We start from the raw sequence: 26,637 nt of genomic DNA, 5'->3' as shown, positions 1-26,637 counted from the left end.
TGCTGGTGCAAGGCTCTACTCACAGTGTCACAGTGGACTTGGTGACTCTCCTGAGTCGAATGGTGGGATCCCCTGTAGCGAAGCATTTTCTCCCATAGACTATAATGGGGTTCGATATTCCATCGAATAGTCGAATATTGAATGGCTATTCGAAACGAATAACGAATATCGAATATTTTACTGGTCGCTCATCTCTAGTCATGACACTTCTAAACAGCTAAAATTCCATTGTTCTACAGTGAGAAAGATTTTTCACCTTCGAGATAGCTGTTATTCTCCCCAGGAGTAGATATCCCACAAATTCACCCCAAGGTCTGACCATACAATGTTCAAAAAAATTGCAAAAAAAACTACAAGATCTACACTGAAGATGCAACAGGGTTCATTTTAAAAGTCATCATTGCTCCAGAGGCAGCGCCCTTGTTGCTTCCGAGAGTTACTTTACATATTCAAGGAAGTGATTCACAAGGGGAAAACACCTTTTGGTTCTGTTCACCCTAACCTCTCTATCTATGGGGCTGGGGGCTGGCTTCCTATTAAAAAAGATGTGGCTTAGGTTTGCAGAAGGTGTCTGTGAAGAAACCACAAGACTTTGAGAACAATGTCCTATGGGCAGACAATAAACACAGTATATGATACCAGCTATTAGGTGCGGTGGTGGAGGGGGGTTTAATTGTGGTCAGAGGGAATGTAATCATGTAGAACATAAAGGATATTGCATTGTTAGGAAATAACTAACACAAGTCACTTCCCCAAATGTCTAATACAGAGGAGCGAGCTCATTGTCACATCAGGATACAGAGCAGGTAAGTAATAAGTCAATGTTATATGTCTTTACTGAAATCAGAGATATTTATCATCTGCATCCCCCTCCTCCCCCTCCCCTCTGTCTTCTACTTATTAGTATTGGAGCTTTCTCAACAAATAGACACTTTGCAGGCACGGATATGGGAAGTCCAGGCTGGTGCGGGGTGGAGGGGATATCACTTTCCTCTAAGATTTGTTACAAAGTTTTAATGTTTCCATCTACTACTAATAAACATACAGCAAATAGAATAAAAGATGGATATGTTAGGCTTGGTTCACACCGGTTTGGTATTCCGTTTGGGGAGTGCTGATGTGATATACAGTATATAAGGTACTGTGGGCTGGAACACGAGGCATTTCAGTGATGGTGGAAGTAGGGGGTGGGTGTGTTATTCATCACTACATGATCCAAAGCAATTATTGTTTAGTACCGTACACCATGGACCATCCTTATCTGGATTACTTGAGGTACAGGTGAGGACTGTAGGGCAATGTCACTAATCTACTGCGGCAATGACAATTAATGGTGGGATTTTTTTATTGTTCAAACCTGGTAGGAGATCTGCCCTTGACCACGTACGGTTGTTGTCAGCCACCGACAAGCAGTAGAGAATGGCCGGTGTACAGCAAATGTTTCTTCTCATCATCTTTCAAGGTAACATGAACTCAATATACAAATGTAACCAGATAGAATGATACATTGTGACTCCGGCCTCATGTCCTGCTGATTGTTTCCAGGCTTCTATCTGGGTTCTGTAGGTCAGCGATGGACGTTCCCTCCTACAGTGACGGCTCTGATCGGCTCCTGTGTGGAGATTCCTTGTACATATCATCCTGTCAAGATATCAGATACATCTGGCACTGTGTGGTACTTATATAGTCAATTAAGTTATCTGGAGGTCCTAAACACCAAGGACTCATCAGCAGTATTAGTGAATTACAAAGATCGGACCTCACTGGTCCCAGGAGAGAACAGCTGTACCCTGCGGATAGACCCCGTCAGAGGAGAGGATAATGACGAATATTATTTTCCTGGAAATCCGGAAGATAAAGAGATAAATTCATATGAGAAACATCAAATACATGTCCATCTCCATGTCACAGGTGAAAAGTTCACAGGTTATTAACAATGATTTATGTAAGAGACGATACTTGGGTCAGGTCATATTGCCATCTATCTGCCCATAGTGGACTCAGCCCTTCTTCTGGCATTACCACCCTAGGAAGTGACAACCAGGACCGATTCAGGACACAATTTCAGGGGTTTTATTTTGTACAGGTTTTATGAAGGTGATACATGTTGTTGTGTCGCCCGGGTAGGGATAGAACCTGTGATGTGGGGTGGTAGTGGTGTTCTTCTTTTAGACCTTTCTTTTATGTGCTGGTTTCCCCTATAACCTGGGCTGATACATTATGAATGCCGCCTCCTAAGCTATACTGTACAGCTGATCTGCGTCCCCCAGGACCCAGCAGCTCATAACGTTTCTGGTTCCAAGTGGAGCAACACCATGGTGGCTCCCATAGCTGTGTAGACAGTCCTTGCCTTCTCGTTTGGAGGTCTGGCTGTACTAATAGGTGGCACCCCGCTCATACAGGTGCACAATTTGCGTAGATTTGTAAGGTTGTATATATTCCTCCTTGCACAGTTAAGCATGGAACGCCTGGATAAATACAGTCAATGGGAAGTCTGGGAACAGTAATGTTCAATGTTTGTTGTATTAACAAGTAAGAATGATAATGAAAGGTTAATGGAACAATTTTTGATACAATTTTTCAGATTCTCCTGGAAATATGTATATGTTTGACCCTCATACGATAAGAGAAGGAGAAGCCACCCCTATAAGTTGTTATGTATATCACACATGTCGCTCCAGTCCTCCTTCTATACAATGGAACAAACCTGGTGAGATTAAGAAGCGGTCAGCGCAGCTTTATGGAGCATCCTGGAGAGAAGAATCAGAACTGACTTATATTCCTTCCTATGTGGATGATGGGAGTCGTGTTCAGTGCACGGCTTCATATCCTAATGGACAAAGAACTGAGAGATCAAGAACTCTGGATATCAACTGTACGTATTATAGGCGACTGGGGACAAATATAATTTCATTAAAGGGTTAATACATAAATGTTTAGATGAATTATAGGAGGCAACTAGAAGGGTATATTTCTTTTTTTGGTACTAGCAAGTAATTTCTGTTGGACAAGGCCATTCACAAAGAAGATATGTCCCTATTACAGTACATGCGCACTAAAGCCGGGAGTATGTCCCTAAAAATAATCCACAAGCCGGGACAGTCCCTGGTGGAGAAGGACATAGATGTACTTATAGATGATAGATTATATATCAGCACAATGTCAGTCAGCTGCTTGTAAGGCCTACAGGATACTGTCATGTGTTCTATGGGGTACGGAGAGGAATGTAATATTACCCCCAGTCATTGATGTGGTCCCTGCTGGAATACATAGTTCAGTTCTGGTCACCGGTACATAAAATATCCTAGTGTTTGAAAAGGTACAAAAGAGGGGCCACAAAACAGGTTAAGGGTCCCGGAGGAACTCAGGTATGGGGGGGGGGGGGTACTAAAGGGTTCAAATATATTTACAGAAGCTGTTCAATGTAAAATCCAAAAAGTCAATTTGGCAGAAAGTCCTATATCCGCCCAGTACAAGGTAAGTATAAAACTGTAAGCCTTAGTAATACATCCTAAAAGCCTTCAGTAAATGCCCCTCATAAAGAGCGGAGTGTTAGGGGAATGGGCCAAGGGGAAAGACGCCGAAAAATGCTCCTGATAACTGAATATGTAACATAGCTTAATACTCACTGTCAGGTGCTCAGAGGGAAAGAACAGCCCAATTAGTATAGCCGAAATCCCCAGCACGTTATCTTATCACACCGCTAGGATTAGGCCAGAGACTAAATAAAGAATAATCTGAATACCTGCACTAATAGAAAGAGCTGTACCCCAGGTGTGGGAATCTCTCTCAGATTTTGAATAGTTTTTTTTGTTTGTTTATACTGTTCAATGTAAAAGCCCCTTAAAAGACAAGGGGGCGTTCCCACTGCCTGGAAGAAAAAAAAGAGAAAGCTTTTTTCACTGTAATGGCTGTGATTTTGTGAAAAAGTATACGCCAGGAGCTAAACTATGCTGTAAGGACTGCAAATATGTAGAATAGTCTACTTAAGAGCTAGATGGTTCTGTACTATAAGGACTGTGAATCTGTGTAATAGCCTACCCCAGGAGCTGGATCTATACTGTAAGGACTGAGAATAGGTGGAATAGCCTACCCAAGAAATTGGATCTGTATTGTAAGGACTGTGAATCTGTGGAATAGCCTACCCCAGGAGCTAGATCTATACTGTAAGGACTGAGAATGTGGAATAGCCTACCCAAGAAATTGGATCTATATTGTAAGGACTGTGAATCTGTGGAATAGCCTACCCAGGAGCTGAATCTATACTGTAAGGACTGAGAATGTGGAATAGCCTACCCGAGAAATTGGATCTATATTGTAAGGACTTTGAATCTGTGGAATAGCCTACCCAGGAGCTGGTTGTATTTTGTAAGGACTGTGGAATAGCCTAACCCAGGAGCTGGATCTATACTGCGAGGACTTTGAATCTGTGGAATAACCTACCCCAGGAGCTGGTCACAGCAGCAGCAGCAGCCGACAGCTTGAAGAAAGGATTAGATTTCTTTTCAGAGAAAAATAGTATTGATGGTTATGGAAATGTATAGAATCCTTATTTCCTTCCCTCGTCCCTTCAGTCATTGCCTTTCCTATCCCTTGGTTGGATTTGATATACCTCGTACATGTGTCTATTTCATCCGCACTATTATACACCATCAGTATTAGGAACTTGGTAACCTCTTTAATATAAAAACAGTAACATTGTTTCCCTACAGTTCTCTATCTGCAGAGTTCATACAATCACTGACTCATCGCAACACTTTCATTTCTCTCTACAGATGCCCCTAAAAATGTGACCGTCACAATTATCAGGATAGATAAAGTGATAGAAGAAAGTGATGTGACGTTACAATGTAACAGCAACTCCAAACCCGTGGTATATGAGTATGAATGGTACAAAGGGAAAACCAGATTACCAGACAGAGGACGGGAGATGACAGTGTATAATGTGCCCGGGGACATGGAGCCCTATTCCTGTACTGCCATAAATCGTGTGGGGAGAGGAGAGTCAGCCCCGGCAGAGATCCCTGTACTACGTATGTATACAGCCTGGAGCACTGACTGATATTTAATGTATATTTTATACTTTGTTATTGTTACAGATCAGTAAACCAGTTTCACTGGATTTTACCAAAATGTTTTCCAAAATTTTGGCATCTAATGAAACCAGTGTCATACACTATGTAATATATATATATATATATATATATATATATATATATATATATATATATATATATATATATAGTCCTAGGAGTCATGGGAGTGTCATACACTATGTATTATAGATATATATATAGTCTTAGGAGCTCTGACAGTGTCATACACTATGTGTTATAGATATATATATATACTAGCTGGTACCCGCGACTACGTCTGCGGTGATTGTAGCAGTGGGTATATACAGGCGCGAGTAAGGTTTTCGTACTGTGTATAAGGTATGGGATATGAAATGTAACTTTGTATCTTGTTGTTGCTGTAATTCTGAGAATACGTGAGACTTTTGTGTTGCAGTTACTTTGTATTTGAGCTGCTATATATACGGTGTTGTGAGAAACTTTACATAGTGACTTTGGGACAGAAGTATTTGAAGTTAACCCTTTCCCGTCGATGGCATTTTTTGATTTTGGTTTTTCATTTTTGACTCCCCTCCTTCTAAACCCCATAGCTTTTTTATTTCTCCGCTCCCAGAGTCATATGAGGTCTTAGTTTTTGCGGGACAAATTTTTCTTCATGATGCCACCATTAATTATTCTGTATAATGTACTGGGAAGCAGGGAAAAAATTCAGAATGGGGTGGATTTGAAGAAAAAATGCATTTCTGCAACTTTCTTACGGGCTTTGGTTTTACGGCGTTCACTGTGCAGCCACAATGACCTGTCCCCTGTATTCTGTGCTTCGTTACGATTCCGGGGATACCAAATTTATATGGTTTTATTTACATTTTGACCCCTTAAAAAAATCCAAAACTGTGTTAAAACATTTTTTTTTGAAAAGTCGCCATATTCCGACAGCCGTAACTTTTTTATACGTGCGTGTACGGGGATGTATAGGGCGTCTTTTTTTGCGGGGACGGGTGTACTTTTTATTTCTACCATTTTCGGGAAATTTTATTGCTTTGATCACTTTTTATTCAAATTTTTATCAGAATCAAAACAGTGAAAAAATGGCGGTTTGGCACTTTTGACCATTTTTCCCGCTACGGCGTTTACCGAACAGGAAAAATATTTGTATAGCTTTGTAGAGCGGGCGATTTCGGACGCGGGGATACCTAACATGTATGTGTTTCACAGTTTTTAACTACTTTTATATGTGTTCTAGGGAAAGGGGGGTGATTTGAATTTTTAATCCTTTTTATTTGTTTTTATATTTTTTTAACTTTTTTTTAAACTTTTTTTTGCATTTATTAGACCGCCTAGGGGTATTGACATGGGTGGGCGGTGTCGTGGATTGTCAGAGCGGTGGGGGCAAACATGGCTGCTCCGGAGCGTTATAGAGCGCCTCCTACAGAATCGTTAAGGTGAGGGGCAAAGTGGTAAAGTATCTGTATATGTGATTGTGTGGGGTTAGGGGCGAGGCTGCAGAGGGCAATATGAATTTTGTGGCTTGCTATGGTCCAAGGTGTGTGAGATTGCAGAGATGGTGATGTGAGTTTGGGTTTTGTGGGGGTCCTGGCACAAACGTATGTGCGCTATTGTGACGAAAAGTAGCCTATTGTTTAATCGAGTGTAATAACTATGTTTGTGGAAAATTTCAGCCAAATTGGTTGAGCGGGTTTTGCGTGATTGAGGAACAAACATCCAAACCCACAAACATCCAAACTCACAAACTTTCACATTTATAATATTAATAGGATATATATATATATATATATATATATATATATATATATATATATATATATATATATATATATATATATGTTATAGATATATAGTCCTAGGAGTCCTGACAGTGTCATACACTATGTATTATAGCTATATATAGTCCTAGGAGCCCTGACAGTGTTATACACTATGTGTTATAGATATATATAGTCCTAGGAGTCCTGACAGTGTCATACACTATGTATTACAGATATATATATATATATATAGTCCTAGGAGCCCTGACAGTGTCATACACTATGTATTATAGATATATAGTCCTAGGAGTCCTGACAGTCATACACTATGTATTATATATATATATATATATATATATATATATATAGTCCTAGGAGTCCTGACAGTGTCATACACTATGTATTATAGATATATAGTCCTAGGAGCCCTGACAGTGTCATACACTATGTATTATAGATATATAGTCCTAACAGCCCTGACAGTGTCATACACTATGTATAATAGATATATAGAGTCCTAGGAGCCCTGACAGTGTCATACACTATGTATTATAGATATATAGAGTCCTAGGAGCCCTGACAGTGTCATACACTATGTATAATAGATATATAGAGTCCTAGGAGCCCTGACAGTGTCATACACTATGTATTATAGATATATAGAGTCCTAGGAGTCCTGACAGTGTCATACACTATGTATTATAGATATATAGTCCTAGGAGCCCTGACAGTGTCATACACTATGTATTATAGATATATAGTCCTAGGAGTCCTGACAGTCATACACTATGTATTATATATATATATATATATATATATATATATATATATATATATATATATATATATATATATAGTCCTAGGAGTCCTGACAGTGTCATACACTATGTATTATAGATATATAGTCCTAACAGCCCTGACAGTGTCATACACTATGTATTATAGATATATAGTCCTAACAGCCCTGACAGTGTCATACACTATGTATAATAGATATATAGAGTCCTAGGAGCCCTGACAGTGTCATACACTATGTATTATAGATATATAGAGTCCTAGGAGCCCTGACAGTGTCATACACTATGTAATATATATATATATATATATATATATATATATATATATATATATATATATATATATATATATATATAGTCCTAGAAGCCCTGACAGTGTCATACACTATGTATCCTATTAATATTATAAATGTGAAAGTTTGTGGGTTTGTGACTTTGGATGTTCGGATGTTTGTTCCTCAATCACGCAAAAACCACTCCACCGATTTGGCTGAAATTTTCCACAAACATAGTCACTACACCCGATTGCGCAATAGGCTACTTTTCATCACAATAGCGCACATACGTTTGTGCCAGGACCCCCACAAAACCCAAACTCACATCACCATCTCTGCAATCTCACACACTTTGGACCATAGCAAGCCACAAAATTCATATTGCCCTCTGCAGCCTCGCCCCTAACCCCACACAATCACATATACAGATACTTTACCACTTTGCCCCTCACCTTACCGATACTCCAGGAGGCTCTCTTTAACACTCCGGAGCAGCCATGTTTGCCGACCCCCACCGCTCTGACAATCCGCGACACCGCCCACCCATGTCAATACCCCTAGGCGGTCTAATAAATGCAAAAAAAAAAATTAAAAAAAAAGTAAAAAAAAATATAAAAACAAATAAAAAGGATTAGAAAATTCAAATCACCCCCCTTTCCCTAGAACACATATAAAAGTAGTTAAAAACTGTGAAACACATACATGTTAGGTATCCCCGCGTCCGAAATCGCCCGCTCTACAAAGCTATACAAATATTTTTCCTGTTCGGTAAACGCCGTAGCGGGAAAAATGGTCAAAAGTGCCAAACCACCGTTTTTACCACTGTTTTGATTCTGCTAAAAATTTGAATAAAAAGTGATCAAAGCAATAACATTTCCCGAACATGGTAGAACTACAAAGTACACCCGGCCCCGCAAAAAAAAGACGCCCTATGCATCCCCGTACACACACGTATACAAAAGTTACGGCTGTCGGAATATGGCGACTTTTCAAAAAAAAATTTTTTAACACAGTTTTGGATTTTTTAAGGGGTCAAAATGTAAATAAAACCATATAAATTTGTTATCCCCGGCATCATAACGAAACACAGAATACAGGGGACATGTCATTTTGGTTGCACAGTAACGCCGTAAAACCAAAGCCCGTAAGAAAGTCGCAGAAATGCATTTTTTCTTCAAATCCACCCCATTCTGAATTTTTTCCCTGCTTCCCAGTACATTATATAGAATAATTAATGGTGGCATCATGAAGAAAAATTTGTCCCAGGAAAAATTAAGACCTCATATGGCTCTGGGAGCGGAGAAATAAAAAAAGTTATGGGGTTTAGAAGGAGGGGAGTCAAAAACGAAAATCAAAAAATGCCATCAGCGGGAAAGGGTTAACTTCAAATACTTCTGTCCCAAAGTCACTATGTAAAGTTTCTCACAACACCGTATATATAGCAGCTCAAATACAAATTCACTTCAACACAAAAGTCTCACGTATTCTCTGAATTACAGCAAAAACAAGATACAAAGTTACATTTCATATCCCATACCTTATACACACTACAAAAACCTTACCCGCGCCTGTATATACCCACTGCTACAATCACCACAGACCAAGTCACGGGTACCAGCTAGTAATAGATATATAGAGTCCTAGGAGCCCTGACAGTGTCATACACTATGTATTATAGATATATATAGTCCTAACAGCCCTGATAGTGTCATACACTATGTATAATAGATATATAGAGTCCTAGGAGCCCTGACAGTGTCATACACTATGTATTATAGATATATAGAGTCCTAGGAGCCCTGACAGTGTCATACACTATGTATAATAGATATATAGAGTCCTAGGAGCCCTGACAGTGTCATACACTATGTATAATAGATATATAGAGTCCTAGGAGCCCTGACAGTGTCATACACTATGTATTATAGATATATAGAGTCCTAGGAGCCCTGACAGTGTCATACACTATGTATAATAGATATATAGAGTCCTAGGAGCCCTGCCAGTGTCATACACTATGTATTATAGATATAAAATCTAAATTTCCAAATTAAAATAAATTTATTTGTACAGAAACAAATTATGGGATTGAATTAGCCGAATTCTCCTTTCATGGTTCATATTCTCATCCATTACATCTCTTGTATCTCTTTACAGATGATGGAGGATCGCGTCTTTCTGTCATAGAATCGAATAATAACATCATCCTTCTGGCGACCATTGGAGCCGTCTGCCCCCTGCTGGTTGTGGTGCTCGTCTACATCTTTTGGAGGTATAATATAGTAATAATAATTTTCATCTATGTTTTTTACTCCCCACATCTCAGGTTTTAGCCCCGCCCACAGTGAAACACTGCCTAAAAATTACCATATTGGAGAGGAAAAAATAATACCGAGGCCCCTCCATGGAGTTCTATGGCCATGTGTTCTATGAAGGCAGCGCCATCTGTTGCAACCTAAAGGCGAGACGTATTGATACGATTTTGCTTAATAGTCTCGGTTGCAAATCTGAAATATTTTACAAAATTCCAATTTTGTAGACTTCTGAGAGCCCCAATCACCAAACCTTCTCCTTGAAATTTGAGCGCTATCGTCTTTTTTTTTTCTTCCTTTGCTTGTTTCTTTTACTCATTGTCAGAACTGATTGAAAAACGAAATAAATAAAATTGTTAAATTCTGTTTTTATAGGAAATTTTGCCGGAAGGAGCCAAATCATCAGGTAGAAAGGTTTCTATGTTGTACATTTATATAATGTGAGAAAAATTCTATAATAACGGATTTGTGAATCTGAGCAGGACGGAGGAGGGCGCGACATAATCCAGAGCTCCGCCAGCACCGTGTCCAGGAAGGTAAAACATTACATTGTATCAATAGTAGCAACATCAATTTTGACTTCTTTTTGGGTTCTTTTTTACGTTAATCGCCCCTTTGACCCTTCCGTGGATTGTTTGATTGCTTGTACAATACACAAGAATATTCAGCCGTCTAATACATACACCATAGGCAAGATTTAATACGTGGACCAAGATGGTGGACAAGGTGGAAACCCAGCGGACCCCATTATAGTCTATGCGGTCTGTAGGTTTCTGCGGGTATCCGCTTTTTAAGTAGATTGGTTTCCTTTTTTTAGGGTCTCAAAGTGGACCCAAGAATGGAAACGTGAGCGCTGGTGTAAACCCAGCGTCGATGATCAGATGTCGCTAGTGAGCGTGGCATCTTAGTAGTTCGAAACAAATTCCTGATGCCTGACTCAACCCTATAGCGAACATGTACGGCGAATATTGGGAGGGGGTTAGAGTATGTTTTATTCTTTTCTCTTGTATCATTATATTGTTCTCTAGGTTGACGAGTCTTCAGATGCCGCCTATACTGATCTTGTGAGAAACAATGTTGCAAATGATTACGACAATATAAAGGTAAATGTAACAATGTCGCATTGTGTTGTGTCACTTTAATGTGTAATTACAAAAGCCCGCTGTCAACTTTAGTTTTTATCAATCACTTAGCAGTGTATCTGTGAAAGCCAGACAGCACATAGACCATGAACAGACAGCAGACAGACCGCGCACGGACCGCCTACAGACCGCGCACAGACCACGAACAGACAGCACACAGAGCACATACAGACCGTGCACAGTCAGTAAACAGACCGCACACAGATCGTGCAGACAGCACACAGATCCTGCAAACAGATCCTGCACAGACCGCGCACACAGACAGCACACAGACTGTTTGTTTTGTTTCACAAGTCCATAGACTTGAATGAAACAAATAGAGAAAAGAGAGAAAAAAATAAAATAATCATGCCACTATTTTTTTCTTGACACCTCCCGCTCTGTGATAAACAATGGCCATGTGAATTACCCCACTGATGCTAATGGCTCCGTGTGCGGCCTTATTTTTTTAGCACATGGACAGACCAGTAATGTGAAAGGGCCCTTAGTCATTATATAGTCTTAGGATCTTGCAGCCAGTAGTCGCACTTCATTCTGTGGTTTCATTGTGTATTGATCTGTCACTGACAATACCGCCTCTTACTTTACAGCCTATGTACCCCGCTTGGATCACAGGAGGACAGGAAGGTGCCACTTATCAAAATATATAAATCTGATCTTAGAAGTCAGCCGTCCATTTACATGACAAGGATAAATCTGATACGTATGACAATGTCTTATATAGGAGCAGACAATCGTCTAAAGCGCAAGATTCCTGCAATGTAAAGCCAGTGCTAGTCATGGACTTATGAAGAATAGTTACAATTGTTACTGTACTCACGAGATTTGGATAATTCTTACCATTCTCATTAGGGTTGAGCCGATCTTGACTTTTCAGGATCGATTTTGAAATCTGATTTCTGATCATTTTTCATTCGAACCCAATCTCGATCCCAATTCCAATCCCAATGCAAGTCAATGGGATTTTTTTACTAATCGGAGATCGGATTTTAAAAACAATCCTATTCACTATACAGCATGGTATCTAACAAGTGAACGCTTTAATTGTTAGAATCCACGCTGTGTAGTGATTTTTTTTTTTTAATCCTCTAGCTACTTAGTCCCCCCTGGTGTCCACTTACCTGCAGAGATGGCTGGTCTGGTGCCCGGTGTTCTTGTTCTTCTTCGCCTCACCGCCCCCTGACTCCCAGGTTAGGAGAGTGTGGGCGGGTTATGGTGTTGGCGGGTACCTGCCCACACTCTCCTAAGTCACAAGCCCCGCCTTCTTCCTAGCTCTTTAATACTAACCTGGGAGGCGGGGGCAGCGAAGCGAAGAAGAAAGAGAACACCGGGCACCGGACCAGCCATCTCTGCAGGTAAGTAGCTACTAGCTAGTCTCCCATTAAAATGAATGGATGCAGCCAGCGCGCAGGGGGTTAAGGTTGTGCGCCGGCTGCTTCCATTCATTCCTATGGAACCGCAGCAGAGCCTTCACACTAAGTATACACTCCACTCAGAATGAGCGGAGCGTATACTCAGTGTGAAGGCTAATATTGTTAGCTTTTCCCCCAATTCTTGGCCAGTAGCAAAGCATTGTGGGAAATAATCACCGATCCCGATCCACCTAAAAAGATCGTGTTCGGAATTCCAATCACGATCGTGAAATTTTCTCGACTGCCGATCGGAATCCGATCTTTTCCGAACACGATCGCTCAACCCTAATTCTCATAGCATGTCACTTCCTTCCCTTTCTTCCAGAGCTGCAGACTATTGTCCTGGTCCAGCACAATGTCGGCTGCTGCTCTGTTTGTCAAAATAAGCTCCTGCGTCCAAAATGTGTTCAGTGTCACGAAATGAATTTAGTGTTCATAGAATTCATTTTTGTCAGCGCAGAATTGACCATTTTGTTTTCACAGAATTCGCACACATTGTCTGGTGTTGTCTAGTTTGTGTTTTCAGAATTTTTTGTCACACAAAATAAATATTTTGCGTACAAAATTACATTTTGTCATAAACAGCAGCGAGTAAGTTGCAGTTTGTTCACATGGTGAAAGGGGTCAAACAGAATGTTATTTTCTGACAATGTAAGTTTTTTATTTTGTACAGTCGATGATACTAAACACATTGGGAGCAATGTATCAATCAGTGTGTTCCAGTTTTGGTGTCATTTGCACTAAAAGCAGCCGTGCGCACAATTGATTGCATAAACACAACATAAATGATGTAAGTAGATTGTGTGAGTATTCTTGGGTACGCAGAGTATTTTGTGTTACTATAATACAGTTTGTGGTTATGATATATGTTTACTGTATTCTGTGGTTACAAGTTGTGCTGTGCATAAATAACAGCCCATAATATTCAAGGTGGTGACTAGAGATGAGCCTGCGGCCGGCCGCTTCCATTCATTCCTATGGGTGTGTGCTATTCGAAACGTCCGTTCATCTCTAGTGGTGACTTTTACCTCTTTATACCACATAAGATACACAACAGTGCCCTGCCCGGCTGTGAAAAAAGTGCTTGGATCTGCTCGATCAGCTGGGACATTGTTGTCTTCAGTAAGGTCGCATGATCTCATTCTGGCTCCGTAAAATCTATACAAGTTTATGTACAGGTCCCTGATTTCCGTCATGACTCTCCACAGGGGGAGACAGTAACTTCTATCATTAACTGCTGATGTAAAAAATATGCAAATCTAATCTCCAGGATTTAATTAGGAGAATAGTGCACTCTGTACGGCGCCCTCTAGAGGGCAGCCTCCTTAATATCATGCATGACTCAGTTAATAAGCCTATTAAAATGATGCAGAGTTTATTGCCAAATTAGTATTTCTATTCCAAAAGGAACAGATTCCCAGCTATGGACAGCGCTGTTTCGGTCTTTTGGGCCTCCTCAGCATAGCGCAGGGATACTGATTTGGCAGAGTGACAGACTATAGATCAGGGTCAGGAGATAATCATACACATTAGGGAGAGTGTGTGCCTACATAGGCAGTACGGAGACTTACAAGTCATTCCTGCTCCTCTAGGGATTCTGGGTAAAAAAATATGCAAATCTATTCTCCAGGATGTAATTAGGAGAACAGTGCACTCTGTATGCTGCCCTCTAGAGGGCAGCATCCTTAACATCATGCATGACTCAGTTAATAAGCCTACTAACATGAAGCGGATCAGACAGTTCCCATCACACAGTTATAAGCAGAGACTCATTTTGTTGAATTTTCTTGGCTTTCTCCGTCCATTTCAAAGAAAGTTGTTTGGCGCGAGCCAGTAGGGCTAGTATTATATTCTAATTATACTATTCGGACCCAGCAGAGGCCCAGGGACGGTGTGGAAACATAATGAATACCTATACTCACCACCTCCGGGCTCCCTCTGATGTCACTTCCCTTGAGCACCACCGAGGCTTGTGATTGGGTCTCAGCGGTCACATGGATCTTGCTGACATCATTATGCTTTAACACATGATATAACAAATGTCTGTGACAATAAATATATAATCTAATGAAGGATTGTTACTATGATGAAGGGGCAGGGGCAAAATACAGGAGCAATGTTAGCACAGATATAACATGTGGGAGATGAGGATGAGATGATCTTGTAATAGCCCCACCATGGGGGACATTCAGGAGGTAAGAACTGAGACCTCTCCAAATAAAGGAAGTCATGTGATGAACTCATCGTGACCCGAGTAGTGAGTGTACAAGAGAGTACATAAGAACTTAAAAGGGAACAACTCCCCAACATTGCGGTCACAGACAATGGAGTGCTGCGAGGGAGAAGATGTTGCTTTTTCAGGAAATAACACAAGTCCCTTCCTCAAATCTCTAAGACAGAGGAGCGAGCTCATGGTGCTGCTGTCTGAGGAGCCACAGTAACATACAAAGCAGGTAAGTAGTAAGTCTATTGATGTCTTTACTGAAATCAGTGATATTTATCACCTGCATCCCCCTCCTCCCCCTCCCCTCTGTCTTCTACTTATTACTATTAGAGATTTGGGAGGAATGAGTTGAGTTCTGACACTTTGGAGGCAGGAAAATGGAACAGCAGGCGGCATGTTTTATAGTTTTCATATACTTATCTATAGAATAATGTGCAAAAGTTTTAGGCTGTTTTAGAAACTGCCTCAAAGTAAGGATGTTTTCAGACATAGGATTAATAGATTCTACCTCAATATGAGGCGGAGATCGCGTCGGGAGGCTGAAAAAACATAAAGGTTTTGATTGAATAAATAAAAATGAATATAAATAAAATAAAAATAATTATAAATAAAATACAAATAAATGTAGAAATAAAATAAATTAAATAAATAAATAAATATAAACTAGTCATGTAATAGAAACATTCTCCATTTATCTTTTAAGTATATGAAATATAATCCTCGACATGACCCAGAGGCGCAGACGTAATGTCACTAAAATATTGTCATTTGTATTACTGGACCTTCCAGAAGCCACAATAGTCGTGGCCAAGTATAGAGATTGAAAAGACTAATGAAGACTGAAGGAAAGGGTCTCAAACCAAAAGGAGATGTGTAACAAAACTAGAGGTAACTTAACCATGTTGTCACCAGACTGTTCCACATAGACATAGGGGCGGAGCCTCAATACACGGGAGGAGCCTGAAATCCATGTACAGAATAGGTAGAATGTCCCTGGCACCTTTGATAACAATGTGGTATGTATCTCTTAGCTCAGGTTTTCCTATTTTGTGAATTTATTTTATCTTTCAGATGTGTCCAAGACCGAGTTTGGAGTTGGTGTTTAGTCACCGACAAGCAGTAGAGAATGGCCGGTGTAAAGCAGATGTTTCTTCTCATCGTCTTTCAAGGTAAGAAGAACTCAATATACAAATGTAACCAGATAGAATGTTACATTGTAACTCCGGCCTCATGTGCTGCTGATTGTTTCCAGGCTTCTATCTGGGTTCTGTAGGTCAGCGATGGACGTTCCCTTCTACAATGGTGGCTCTGATCGGCTCCTGTGTGGAGATTCCTTGTACATATCATCCTGTCAGGGACTCAGGAAACTCCAGCACTAGATGGTACATATATAAAACAGTGGGTTATCCAGAGGTCCTAAACACCAAGGACTCATCATCAGTAATGAAGGATTACAGAGGCCGAACCTCACTGGTACCAGGAGAGAACAGCTGTACCCTGCGGATAGACCCCGTGAGGAGAGAAGATGATCAGGACTATTATCCAGGAATAGCAGAAGATAATGAGACAAATGCATATGAGAAACAAGGCAGATATGTCCGGCTCGATGTCACAGGTGAATATCTCGCAGATTATTGACAATGTTTTACATGTCTTTGTAAGGAACGATAATGGAAAACAAACCCAGTGTAGTAGAATCAGGACTCTATATTGTCCCCTATCTGTCCTCTACCATTACCGTGCAGTCCAGCGGCACCTGGGGCTTGTTCCAGTGCAAATCCTGGCCGTGTGTTACCGTTGAGGCCAATCATTGGCCTCAGCAGCCTATGGAAAGGAACCCCAGCATCGCTCACATATGTCCCATACATCACTCACATATGTCCCATACATCACTCACATATGTCCCATACATCACTCACGTATATATGTTCCTTAGTCTGCTGACACTGGAGCACCCGGGGAAGGTGAGAAGTGCGTTGCAATTTTTTTTCTTCCCTTAGTAAATCCATAGGGAAAACGGCGCTTTTTTTTTTTTTTTTTTTTTTTTAGCATTTTACTTATATGAATGATAAATGTTTGAATTGTCTCAGCCTTAAGATCAGTGTTTGTTGAGGATTCATTTACCAGTGTTAGGCCTGGTTTGCATCTGTGTTCGGTAATCCGTTCGAAGAGTCCGAAGGGGATACCAAACGCATTGGGAAGTGGAGAGCTTGTGAGGGCACATGGACCCCATAGACTATAATGGGGTCCGTGTGCTTTCCACAGAACATGCGGACGGAAAAGAACTTCACGATCTACATTCATGTTTGCATGACTCGTGCGGAAAGCACATGGACCCCATTATAGTCTATAGGTCCGTGTGCTTTCATAAGCTTTCCTCTTGCCATGGGTATTCCGTTCGGGGGATCCCCATGAAGACTCTCCAAGCAGATTACAATATAATGTAACAATTTATTTTACAATTTTTCAGAATCTCCAGGAATTGTTGATCTTTCTGGTTCTTGGATTATGAAAGAAGGAGAAGCCGCCACTATAAGATGTTCTGTAGATCACACGTGTCGCTCCAGTCCTCCTTCTCTACAATGGAACAAACCTGGTCAGATTAAGAGGCAATCGGTGGAGATTTCTGGAGGATCCTGGAGAGAAGAATCAGAACTGACTTATATTCCTTCCTATGTGGATGATGAGAGTTCTGTTCAGTGCACGACTATATATCCTAATGGACGAAGAACTGAGAAATCAGGAACACTAGACATTATCTGTATGTATTATACGGGAACCATTGTCATTTCATTAAAGGGGTAACAAACATTTGTAGATGACTTGTAGGAGATGACTTGGGAATTCCTTCTTTTGGCACTAAAAAGATTCTAGTAGAAAAAGTTGTCCTGCTCATTCACAAAGAAAATCCTCTGTAATGTTTTCATTATTAACCCCTTACACAGGGGTTTCGATAAAAATAGATGCAATCCTTGGAAAATCATTGTACTGCTTTTAATTCCATCCGCAGTTGCTCCAAAAAATGTGACCATCACCATTAATGGAAACCAGGAACTAATGGAAGGCAGTGATGTGACGTTACAATGTAACAGCTTCTCCAAACCTGTGGTATATGAGTATGAATGGTACAAAGGGAAAACCAGATTACCAGACAGAGGACGGGAGATGACAGTGTATAATGTGACCGGGGACATGGAGCCCTATTCCTGTACTGCCATAAATCGTGTGGGGAGAGGAGAGTCAGCCCCGGCACAGATCCCTGTACTACGTATGTATACATTATTACATATAACTTTGTAATGTGTTAGCCAGTGGATATGAAATATAAAAATTGAGAGTTGATACCTTTTTTAATGGCCAACCAAAAGGTTGACAGATTGCAAGCTTTCGCGGCTGCTAAGGCCCCTTCGTCAGGCATGGTATAACACAATTTCTGAAAGACACACAGGAATAGATAGTTTGGTGGGAGAGGAGATGGTAATTAGTAGAGAGGAGCGAGTACTATTCGAAACTGCACGCTTAACCCCCTGTGTGCCAGCTGCGTCCATTCATTCCTATTTGAGCATGCTGCCATTTCGAATAGCACTTGCCCATCTCTAGTAATTAGTAGTCACCATCACCTGCAGCACATCTAATGTGGTGTATTTAATATAATGCACCAATGTCCCACAGAAGGCCTGTATGTAGGGGAGACTGGCCAGAAACTTATAACGCGGATCAACCCACACCGCCACATGATTACAGAGCAGAGAATGGACCACCCCGTGCCAAAACACAAATTTTGGTTTTAAGGGGAAATTTCAAATCCAAACAAGATAGGTGAGTGTGTGAGTATAAACGTATGACCTTGTTGGACACACTCCTGGGGGGTTGAATCTGTCACATGGGTTTATGTCCTTCTACAGGAACAAGCCATCACATCACTGATCAAGGCCACTCTTTGAACTGATTAGGGCCTTGTGAACTGAGGATTTGTTGACTTGTGTGTACCAATTCCCATCTACTCTCCCTCCTATGTGTCTTTTTGCATAAATATACATCCTTCAGGAATTGTGTTATACCATGCCTGACCAAGGGGCCTGACGAAGGGGTGACGGGTAGGGTTGAGTGATTGCCGATCGAGCAAATTTCATGATTGGCTGGAAAATGATCGGAAATCGGATTTTGAAATCTCAAGATCGGCTCAACCCTAAAAGTGACTTTTCCCATAGAGAAGCATTGACTAGTGTTGAGCGATTGGGATTGGAAAAGATCGGATTCCGATCCATGATCGAGCAAATTTCACGATCGGGATCGGCTGGAAAATGATCGGAAATCTGATTTTAAAATTGATCCTGAAATCTGAAGATCGGCTCAACCCTAATGACTGGTAGCGATGGTGAGCAAGACCACTAGGAGATATATATTATATACTCTCCATGATATAATAACCAGACTGTATCTCCTATCTCCTCATCACCTCCGCTCTGTATACTGTGTACAGCCTCACTGTATCCGCTATACTGGATCCGTGTGGGACTGTTGTAATAAGGCACAGCCATGGCTGCCCAAATAATAAGATACTAATATGGAGAGCTGAGCGAGCCGTCTTGTGTGAAAATATCTTTCTCATATGGTGAAACATTGTAGCAGGAAAAAGAATTCAAAAGAGCTGAAGTGACACTTTATCACAGTTTCAGTTCCTATAAAAATCAGAGTGAAAAACAAAGTATCAAAGTATCAGACATTGCCCAAAATGATATAAATGAATAGAACATCTGGCCATGAAATAGACATCTCACACAGCCCCGTATACAGAGATATATAAGAAATACAGATGTCACAATATAATAACTAGAGAGGAGCGAATCTTCCAAAAATTCTGTTCGGCAGCTTCGCCAAATTTATTTTTAAATGCTTCGATATGATTCGATCCAAGTTAATTTTCATGTATTAACAATTAATAACACATGTATTGCAGTCTATAGGGGACTGTCTCACTTCTAGGCAGGATCAACCAGGTACTGGAGGCTACTAGCAGTCCAGGGTCACTGGCCAGACCCCAGGCTGCAGAAGATGCATATCTGCATCCCCTGATCTTGCCGTGGGGGACATGTATTATGGCGGAACCCCTTGGATGCCCCAGCTATGTTTGAATGCATCATCCAAGGGGATAAAACACCTGATCAGGGCTGTGCTACGACCCGGGGGTTTATGAAGCAGTTACGCGAGTAATCTCAGGACTAGGGTTGCGCTGATCTTGACTTTTCAGGATCTATTTTTGAAATCTGATTTCTGATCATTTTTCATTCGAACTCGATCCCAATTCCGATCCCAATGCAAGTCAATGAGATTTTTTTACTAATCGGAGATCGTATTTTAAAAACATTCCTATTCACTATACAGAATGTAATATAACAATTGAACGCTTTAATTGTTAGAATCCATGCTGTGTAGTGATTTTTTTAATCACTAAGTAGCCTTTTTTTTTTTTTTTTTTTAATCCTCTGGCTACTTAGTCCCCCCTGGTGTCCACTGGCTGGTCTGGTGCCCGGTGTTCTCGTTCTTCTTCGCCTCACTGCCCCCTGCCTCCCAGGTTAGGAGAGTGTGGGCGGTACTGGGAGGGGAGACGTCACGTCTCCCCGCCCTGTACCCGCCCATACTCTCCTAAGCCACAAGCCCCGCCTTCTTCCTAGCTCTTTAACACTAACCTGGGAGGCGGGGGCAGTGAGGCGAAGAAAAACGAGAACACCGGGCACCGGACCAGCCATCTCTGCAGGTAAGTAGCTACTAGAGATGTTAGCTAGTCTCCCATTAGAATGAATGGATGCAGCCGGCGCGCATGGGGCCTGTGTGCTGGCTGCTTCCATTCATTCCTATGGAATCGCAGCGGAGCCTTCAAACTGAGTATGCACTCCGCTCAGAATGGCCAGTAGCAAAGCATTGTGGGAAATAATCACTGATCTCGATCCCACCTAAAAAGATCGTGTTCGGAATTCCGATCGTGATCGTGAAATTTTCTCGATCAATGATTGGAATCCGATCTTTTCCGAACACGATCGCTCAACCCTACTCAGGACATATAATGGCAGCCGGACAGATTCTACTAAGTGCTTTTTTTTTTTTTTTAAATATAGATTGTCAGCCCACGTAGGGTTCACAATGTACATTTTTCCCTATCAGTATGTCTTTGGAGTATGGGATGGAAAACCACACAAACACGGGGAGAACATACAAACTCCTTGCAGATAGTTTTTTGCCCTTGGCGGGATTCGAACCAAGGACTCCAGCGCTGCAAGGCTGCAGTGCTAACCACTGAGCCACCGTGTGGCCCCAGATTCTACTAAGTGCTTTGTCATTTTCTCCGGCTGCGGCTGAGCTCTCAGAGTGATATTTTCTGAGCGCCCTCTTTGAGGCTTGTAGGGTTCCTTTAGCTCTATGTCTTCAGTGACTGAGAGCGACCACAAGATGTGAAACTGAGATCATGTGGTTTAGGTTTCTCTAGGTCATTGAAATTAAAGAAACAACGCCTAATGACAGCCCTTATGTGTAAATCTCAGCTTAAAGCCGTCGCTGGCTAATAGGGTTGAGCGATCGGGATCGGCTTGAAAATGATTGGAAATCGTATTTTGAAATCTCAAGATCAGCTCAACCCTAAAAGTGACTTTTCCCATAGAGAAGCATTGAATAGGGTTGAGCAATAGGGATTAGAAAAGATCGGATCCTGATCGGCGATCGAGCAAATTTCACGATCGGGATCGGAAATCGGATTTTAAAATCGATCCTGAAATATCAAGATCGGCTCAATCCTACTGGCTAACTTAATGTGGTCCAGGTTAGGCCGGTTGTAGACGTCTATGCTGCAACCAGATTGCTGTGAATTAAAAGTATGGGTTGCCCAGGGGGAATGTGAGAATGTCCCTATGTGCCACTCATACATGGGCCACGGGCTTCGGCAACTCCTTTCATTAATGAATAGGAGCTATGGAATCACAGGCTGCAAAATAGGACAAGAATAGGACCTGTTCTATCTGATCTGTCACGTTGTGTGTACGGGCCCATAGAAAAGAATGGGCCAGTGTACTAACCCTGAAATACTAGGATAGCACACTGACCCGCACCACAGTCGTCTGTGATCAACCTTCCTTCAGTGGTTCAGACCAACATGTCTCTCCATATAGTGTATATTTTTGCTTTTATACAGTAAATCGGGTCTATGAATCCTCAGGGGTGGAGGTCTAGTTGTGCCTGTTCTCTCTCCTGCTCATAGACCTTCTATTTCTAGTATTTACATTGATTTCTATTAACCCTTTCTATTCTGCAGTTCCACCACAACATGTGACCGTCACCATCCTTGGTAATGGCCAAATAATGGAAGGGACTGATGTGACCTTAGTCTGCACCTCCATCTCCAGGCCCGAAGCCACAGAGTATGAATGGTACAAGGGACGGAACAAAACTAGGTTACCATACACCGGATGGAAGATGACAGTGTATAATGTGACCGGGAACATGGAGCCCTATTCCTGTACTGCCATAAATCGTGTGGGGAGAGGAGAGTCAGCCCTGACAGAGATCCCTGTACTATGTATGTATATAGCATGGAGCTCTGGGTGGTCACTGTATACTGAATATTTTATGCTTTGCATTATTTTTGTATACAGATGAAATGTACATTAATCCTGAAGAATATGCACAACCCAGGGCTGATCCCAGTGTGGCTATAGCAGCCAATCCACAGGAGAAATCACAGATCGTTTTGTTTATTTGCTTCTACAGACATAGCCATCTTCAACTTGAATCGGATAACTCGCTGCACCGTCATACGTTCTAACAAAAGCCATTGAAGTCAATAGGAAAAATGTTGAGTTAAAGTGATTAGAAATTGGTTACTTAAGACAAAACTAATGTTAAACTTTGCTACATTTGTGTTAAATCCATGGATATAAACCTGGCCTTAAGGGGGCGCTACAGTTGCCACTGATAATGTGCCCTGTGGCTGTCACTCATGGAGCACTATTATATAAATATCTAGTGATTGTTTTTTTTTTTTTTTAATCACTAAGTAGCCAGAGGATTTTTTTTTTAATCCTCTGGCAACTTAGTCCCCCCTGGTGTCCACTTACCTGCAGAGATGGCTGGTCCGGTGCCCGGTGTTCTCGTTCTTCTTCGCCTCGCTGCCCCCGCCTCCCAGGTTAGAGTCACGTCACGTCTCCCCGCCCTGTACCCGCCCACACTCTCCTAAACCACAGGCCCCACCTTCTTCCTAGCTCTTTAACACTAACCTGGTAGGCGGGGGCAGCGAGGCGAAGAAGAACAAGAACACCGGACACTGGACCAGCCATCTCTGCAGGTAAGTAGCTACTATAGATGTTAGCTAGTCTCCCATTAGAATGAATGGATGCAGCTGGTGCGCAGGGGGTTAAGGCTGTATGCCGGCTGCTTCCATTCATTCCTATGGAACCGCAGCGGAGCCTTCACACTGAGTATATACTCCACTCAGAATGAGCGCAGCGTATACTCAGTGTGAAGGCTAACAATGTTAGCTTTTCCCACAATGCTTGGCCAGGAGCAAAGCATTGTGGGAAATAATCACTGATCTAAAACGATCGTGTTCGGAATTCCGATTGCGATTGTGAAATTTTCTCTGAATCCGATCTTTTCTGAACACGATCGCTCAACCCTAATTGCGACCCAGAGATTGCTATAACCATTACAACAAATTGTAGCAATGTCATGGCACCTTTGTATTTCAATCCAACTCCATTCTCTAACATGAGTGGGAAGGATTGGTGGGGTGACATGGCAATCTTTGGTTGTGCAATGGCCCAATTCACTGCATAGCCGGAGCCTTATCCATACATTGCAGCTATTACTATCATGTGGACACAATGTATAGTCATGGTGTGGTTCCAGATTCCTCCTATAGTCTCTGCAGTCCCCCTTATACCAGGGTAACTCGATTTAGAAAAGCAATATCCAGCTAGGATCCCCCTTTAGTGTGATTTTAGTTGTTTTGCATCCTCTTCTGGTTCATATTTCCATCCATGACATTTCTTGTCTGTCTTTGCAGATAGCGGAGGATCCGGTCATTCTGGTATAGAATCTAATTGTAACATTATCCTTCTGGCGACCATTGGCACAGTCTGCCCCCTGCTGGTGGTGGTGGTGCTGGTCTACTTGTGTTGGAGGTAGGATGTGATAATAATGAAGATTTCTATGAAGTTTAGACATTTCTGTAAAGGGAATGTGTTGCCATTTTTAAATTATATTTATTAAAATCACATTTTTTCATTATCGGAATCCATTCCTGATTTTGGTGTCAAAAACTGCAATAAAAATCCCAACCGTGAAAAAATGGTGACAAATAGAACATGTTAGTGCCTGAATTTTTGATGATCGTTCCTATACGAGTTACTATCATATAGTAGGATGTTACTGTGCGCCGTGTTATTTGTATCTGACCGCCATCATGTGGCTTCTATGTGGTCATGTGTGATATGAATCCAGCGCCATCTGCTGGAAGATAACCATGACACCAGAGGAATGCATAGATTTTTTTTTTCCAATATTTTCGTCTTGCTTGTGCACAATAAAAAAATTCTAGTTAAAAATTGTGACTTGTTTTGTAGAAACCGATCCCAGAACGCGACAAGCAGCGAGGTAAATGGTTACTATATTGTATGTTTACTGTATATATTGTGAAACTGAATTCTATAATAATGAACTTGTATAAGCTCAACATGAGCAGGGGGCGACTAGAGATTGGTTCTCAATGACCTGAATTCCACCAAAATATTCCAAAAGTTTTGGAACTGAAAGAGAAATTCTTGTACTGAGGGATCTCTTCGGACCCCATACAAAAATTGGTGGTAAACAGATCTAGCCCTGATCGTGACATCCTCCAGTCTGTCTGGGAGGACATGAAGAGACAGACGGATTGGACAAGCCTCTATCCACAGAAGATCTGGGCTTATTCTCCAAGATGGTGGGAACAGCCTCCCTGCCCAGTTCTGCCAAAAACTGTCTGCAAGTGCTGAGAAGAACTGATGGAGGGCAAAGGGCAAAGGGCAAAGGTCACACCAAATATTGATTTGCAAAGTATTGACGAGTGTCAATTGTTATAAAGGGGTTCAAGAGAGTTTTATTTCATTCTCTGATATTTTGTATTACTATTTTTTTTCTAGGCTCCTGATTTTCCAAACGCCACATATACAGATCTGGTCATAGACAATACTACAAGTGAATATGAAGAATTAAAGGTAAATGTAATAATATAAGGGCAGAGAAAACTCACCAACACAAATCTGAAGGTGACTGATATGACGTATTATATAATGTATTGTCTTCTGTGTATTGATAACCTATGTAACTGGCTATTCTGTGATATCATTGTGTATTGATAACCTATGTAACTGGCTAGTCTGTGATATCATTGTGAATTGATAACCTATGCAACTGGCTAGTCTGTGATATCATTGTGTATTGATAACCTATGTAACTGACTATTCTGTGATATCATTGTGTATTGATAACCTATGCTAGTCTGTGATATCATTGTGTATTGATAACCTATGCAACTGGCTAGTCTGTGATATCATTGTGTATTGATAACCTATGTAACTGACTATTCTGTGATATCATTGTGTATTGATAACCTATGTAACTGACTATTCTGTGATATTATTGTGTATTGATAACCTATGCTAGTCTGTGATATCATTGTGTATTGATAACCTATGTAACTGACTATTCTGTGATATCGTTGTGTATTGATAACCTATGCTATTCTGTGATATCATTATGTATTCATAACCTATGTAACTGACTATTCTGTGATATCATTGTGTATTGATAACCTATGTAACTGACTATATCATCTCTTACTTACAGCCTGTGATCCCCCCTAAGATCGCAGGAGGACATGGAGGCGCCACTTTCCAAACTATGTAAAACTATTCTAAGACGTCAACCATGTATTTACAACACAAGAATAAACCGGAGGCGTACAACAATATTTCACTGTATTTTGTAGGAGAAGACAAATGTGTAAAGATGGACAAGACATTTGGTGTGGTCTACTTCAGTGGCACAGTCTAAAGAATAACTTGGCTTCCTTCATGTTCTTCCACCGGCTCAGGCTGTTGTCCTGTCCCAACTCTCTGTTTGTACAAACAGGATCCTGTGTATAAGCATAAGCCCGCCACAACCTGGTCAGCTGCTCTTCTTCATACATGATATAGTTTTAATCAATGTCAATCATTGGATTATCCAACTTGGTTTTCATATTAATGAACAACTAGCACATATTTACTTGCTGAAATTATGTGTATTCTTTTGGATCCACAGATTCCATATGCTAGCTTTTATTCCTATACTTATATTCCTTTAAAAACTTTTCTCAGTCATCAACTCTCTGGTCTACGGGGAGGGAGTCTCCCTTTTCTCCACTGCATGTTCTTTAAGGGACATCTTAACCTCACTACAAAAAAGCCCTAAGAGTGTCCTACACTATGTTTTATAGATAGGTTCCTAGGAGCCCTAAGAGTATTCTACACTATGTTTTATAGATAGGTTCCTAGGAGTCCTAAGAGTATTCTACACTATGTTTTATAGACAGGTTCCTAGGAGTCCTAAGAGTATTCTACACTATGT

At 41.1% G+C, this 26,637-nt stretch overlaps 2 protein-coding genes and 1 long non-coding RNA gene across 3 annotated transcripts; all 3 read left to right on the top strand.

Annotated features, from left to right (window-relative positions):
* Positions 1–1,419: 1,419 nt before the first annotated feature.
* On the top strand, positions 1,420–16,126 carry LOC142210161 (B-cell receptor CD22-like). The gene is made up of 9 exons (XM_075279187.1): positions 1,420–1,462; positions 1,546–1,911; positions 2,585–2,875; positions 4,776–5,033; positions 10,071–10,185; positions 10,601–10,631; positions 11,254–11,328; positions 15,707–15,747; positions 16,075–16,126. Exons 1-9 carry the CDS (start codon positions 1,420–1,422, stop codon positions 16,124–16,126), a joined length of 1,272 nt encoding a protein of 423 aa, XP_075135288.1.
* A 3-nt stretch (positions 16,127–16,129) lies between these two features.
* LOC142210160 (Schwann cell myelin protein-like) lies at positions 16,130–22,816 on the top strand. Its single transcript, XM_075279186.1, has 6 exons — positions 16,130–16,172; positions 16,256–16,618; positions 17,474–17,764; positions 18,014–18,271; positions 22,307–22,339; positions 22,647–22,816. The coding sequence occupies exons 1-6, from the start codon at positions 16,130–16,132 to the stop codon at positions 22,814–22,816; spliced, it is 1,158 nt and encodes a 385-aa protein (XP_075135287.1).
* A 1,296-nt stretch (positions 22,817–24,112) lies between these two features.
* LOC142209854 (uncharacterized) lies at positions 24,113–25,244 on the top strand. Its single transcript, XR_012716974.1, has 3 exons — positions 24,113–24,173; positions 24,615–24,645; positions 25,170–25,244. It is a non-coding gene; the product is annotated as an uncharacterized LOC142209854 (long non-coding RNA).
* The last annotated feature ends 1,393 nt before the right edge of the window (positions 25,245–26,637 follow it).

The sequence above is a fragment of the Leptodactylus fuscus genome, chromosome 6 (assembly GCF_031893055.1).
Source record: "Leptodactylus fuscus isolate aLepFus1 chromosome 6, aLepFus1.hap2, whole genome shotgun sequence".
Taxonomy (NCBI): Eukaryota; Metazoa; Chordata; class Amphibia; order Anura; family Leptodactylidae; genus Leptodactylus; species Leptodactylus fuscus.
This window is presented reverse-complemented; position numbering and strand designations above follow the sequence as displayed.

Bases quoted from the DNA above. Each gene is read 5' to 3' on its own strand.
- LOC142210161 (XM_075279187.1), top strand. From the start codon at position 1,420: ATGGCCGGTGTACAGCAAATGTTTCTTCTCATCATCTTTCAAG. The intron at 1,463-1,545 runs GTAACATGAACT...GATTGTTTCCAG, and splicing joins TCTTCTCATCATCTTTCAAG to GCTTCTATCTGGGTTCTGTA. The intron at 15,748-16,074 runs GTAATGTCACTA...TTTATCTTTCAG, and splicing joins CATGACCCAGAGGCGCAGAC to ATGTGTCCAAGACCGAGTTT.
- LOC142210160 (XM_075279186.1), top strand. From the start codon at position 16,130: ATGGCCGGTGTAAAGCAGATGTTTCTTCTCATCGTCTTTCAAG. The intron at 16,173-16,255 runs GTAAGAAGAACT...GATTGTTTCCAG, and splicing joins TCTTCTCATCGTCTTTCAAG to GCTTCTATCTGGGTTCTGTA. The intron at 22,340-22,646 runs GTAATGGCCAAA...TTTTGTATACAG, and splicing joins TGTGACCGTCACCATCCTTG to ATGAAATGTACATTAATCCT.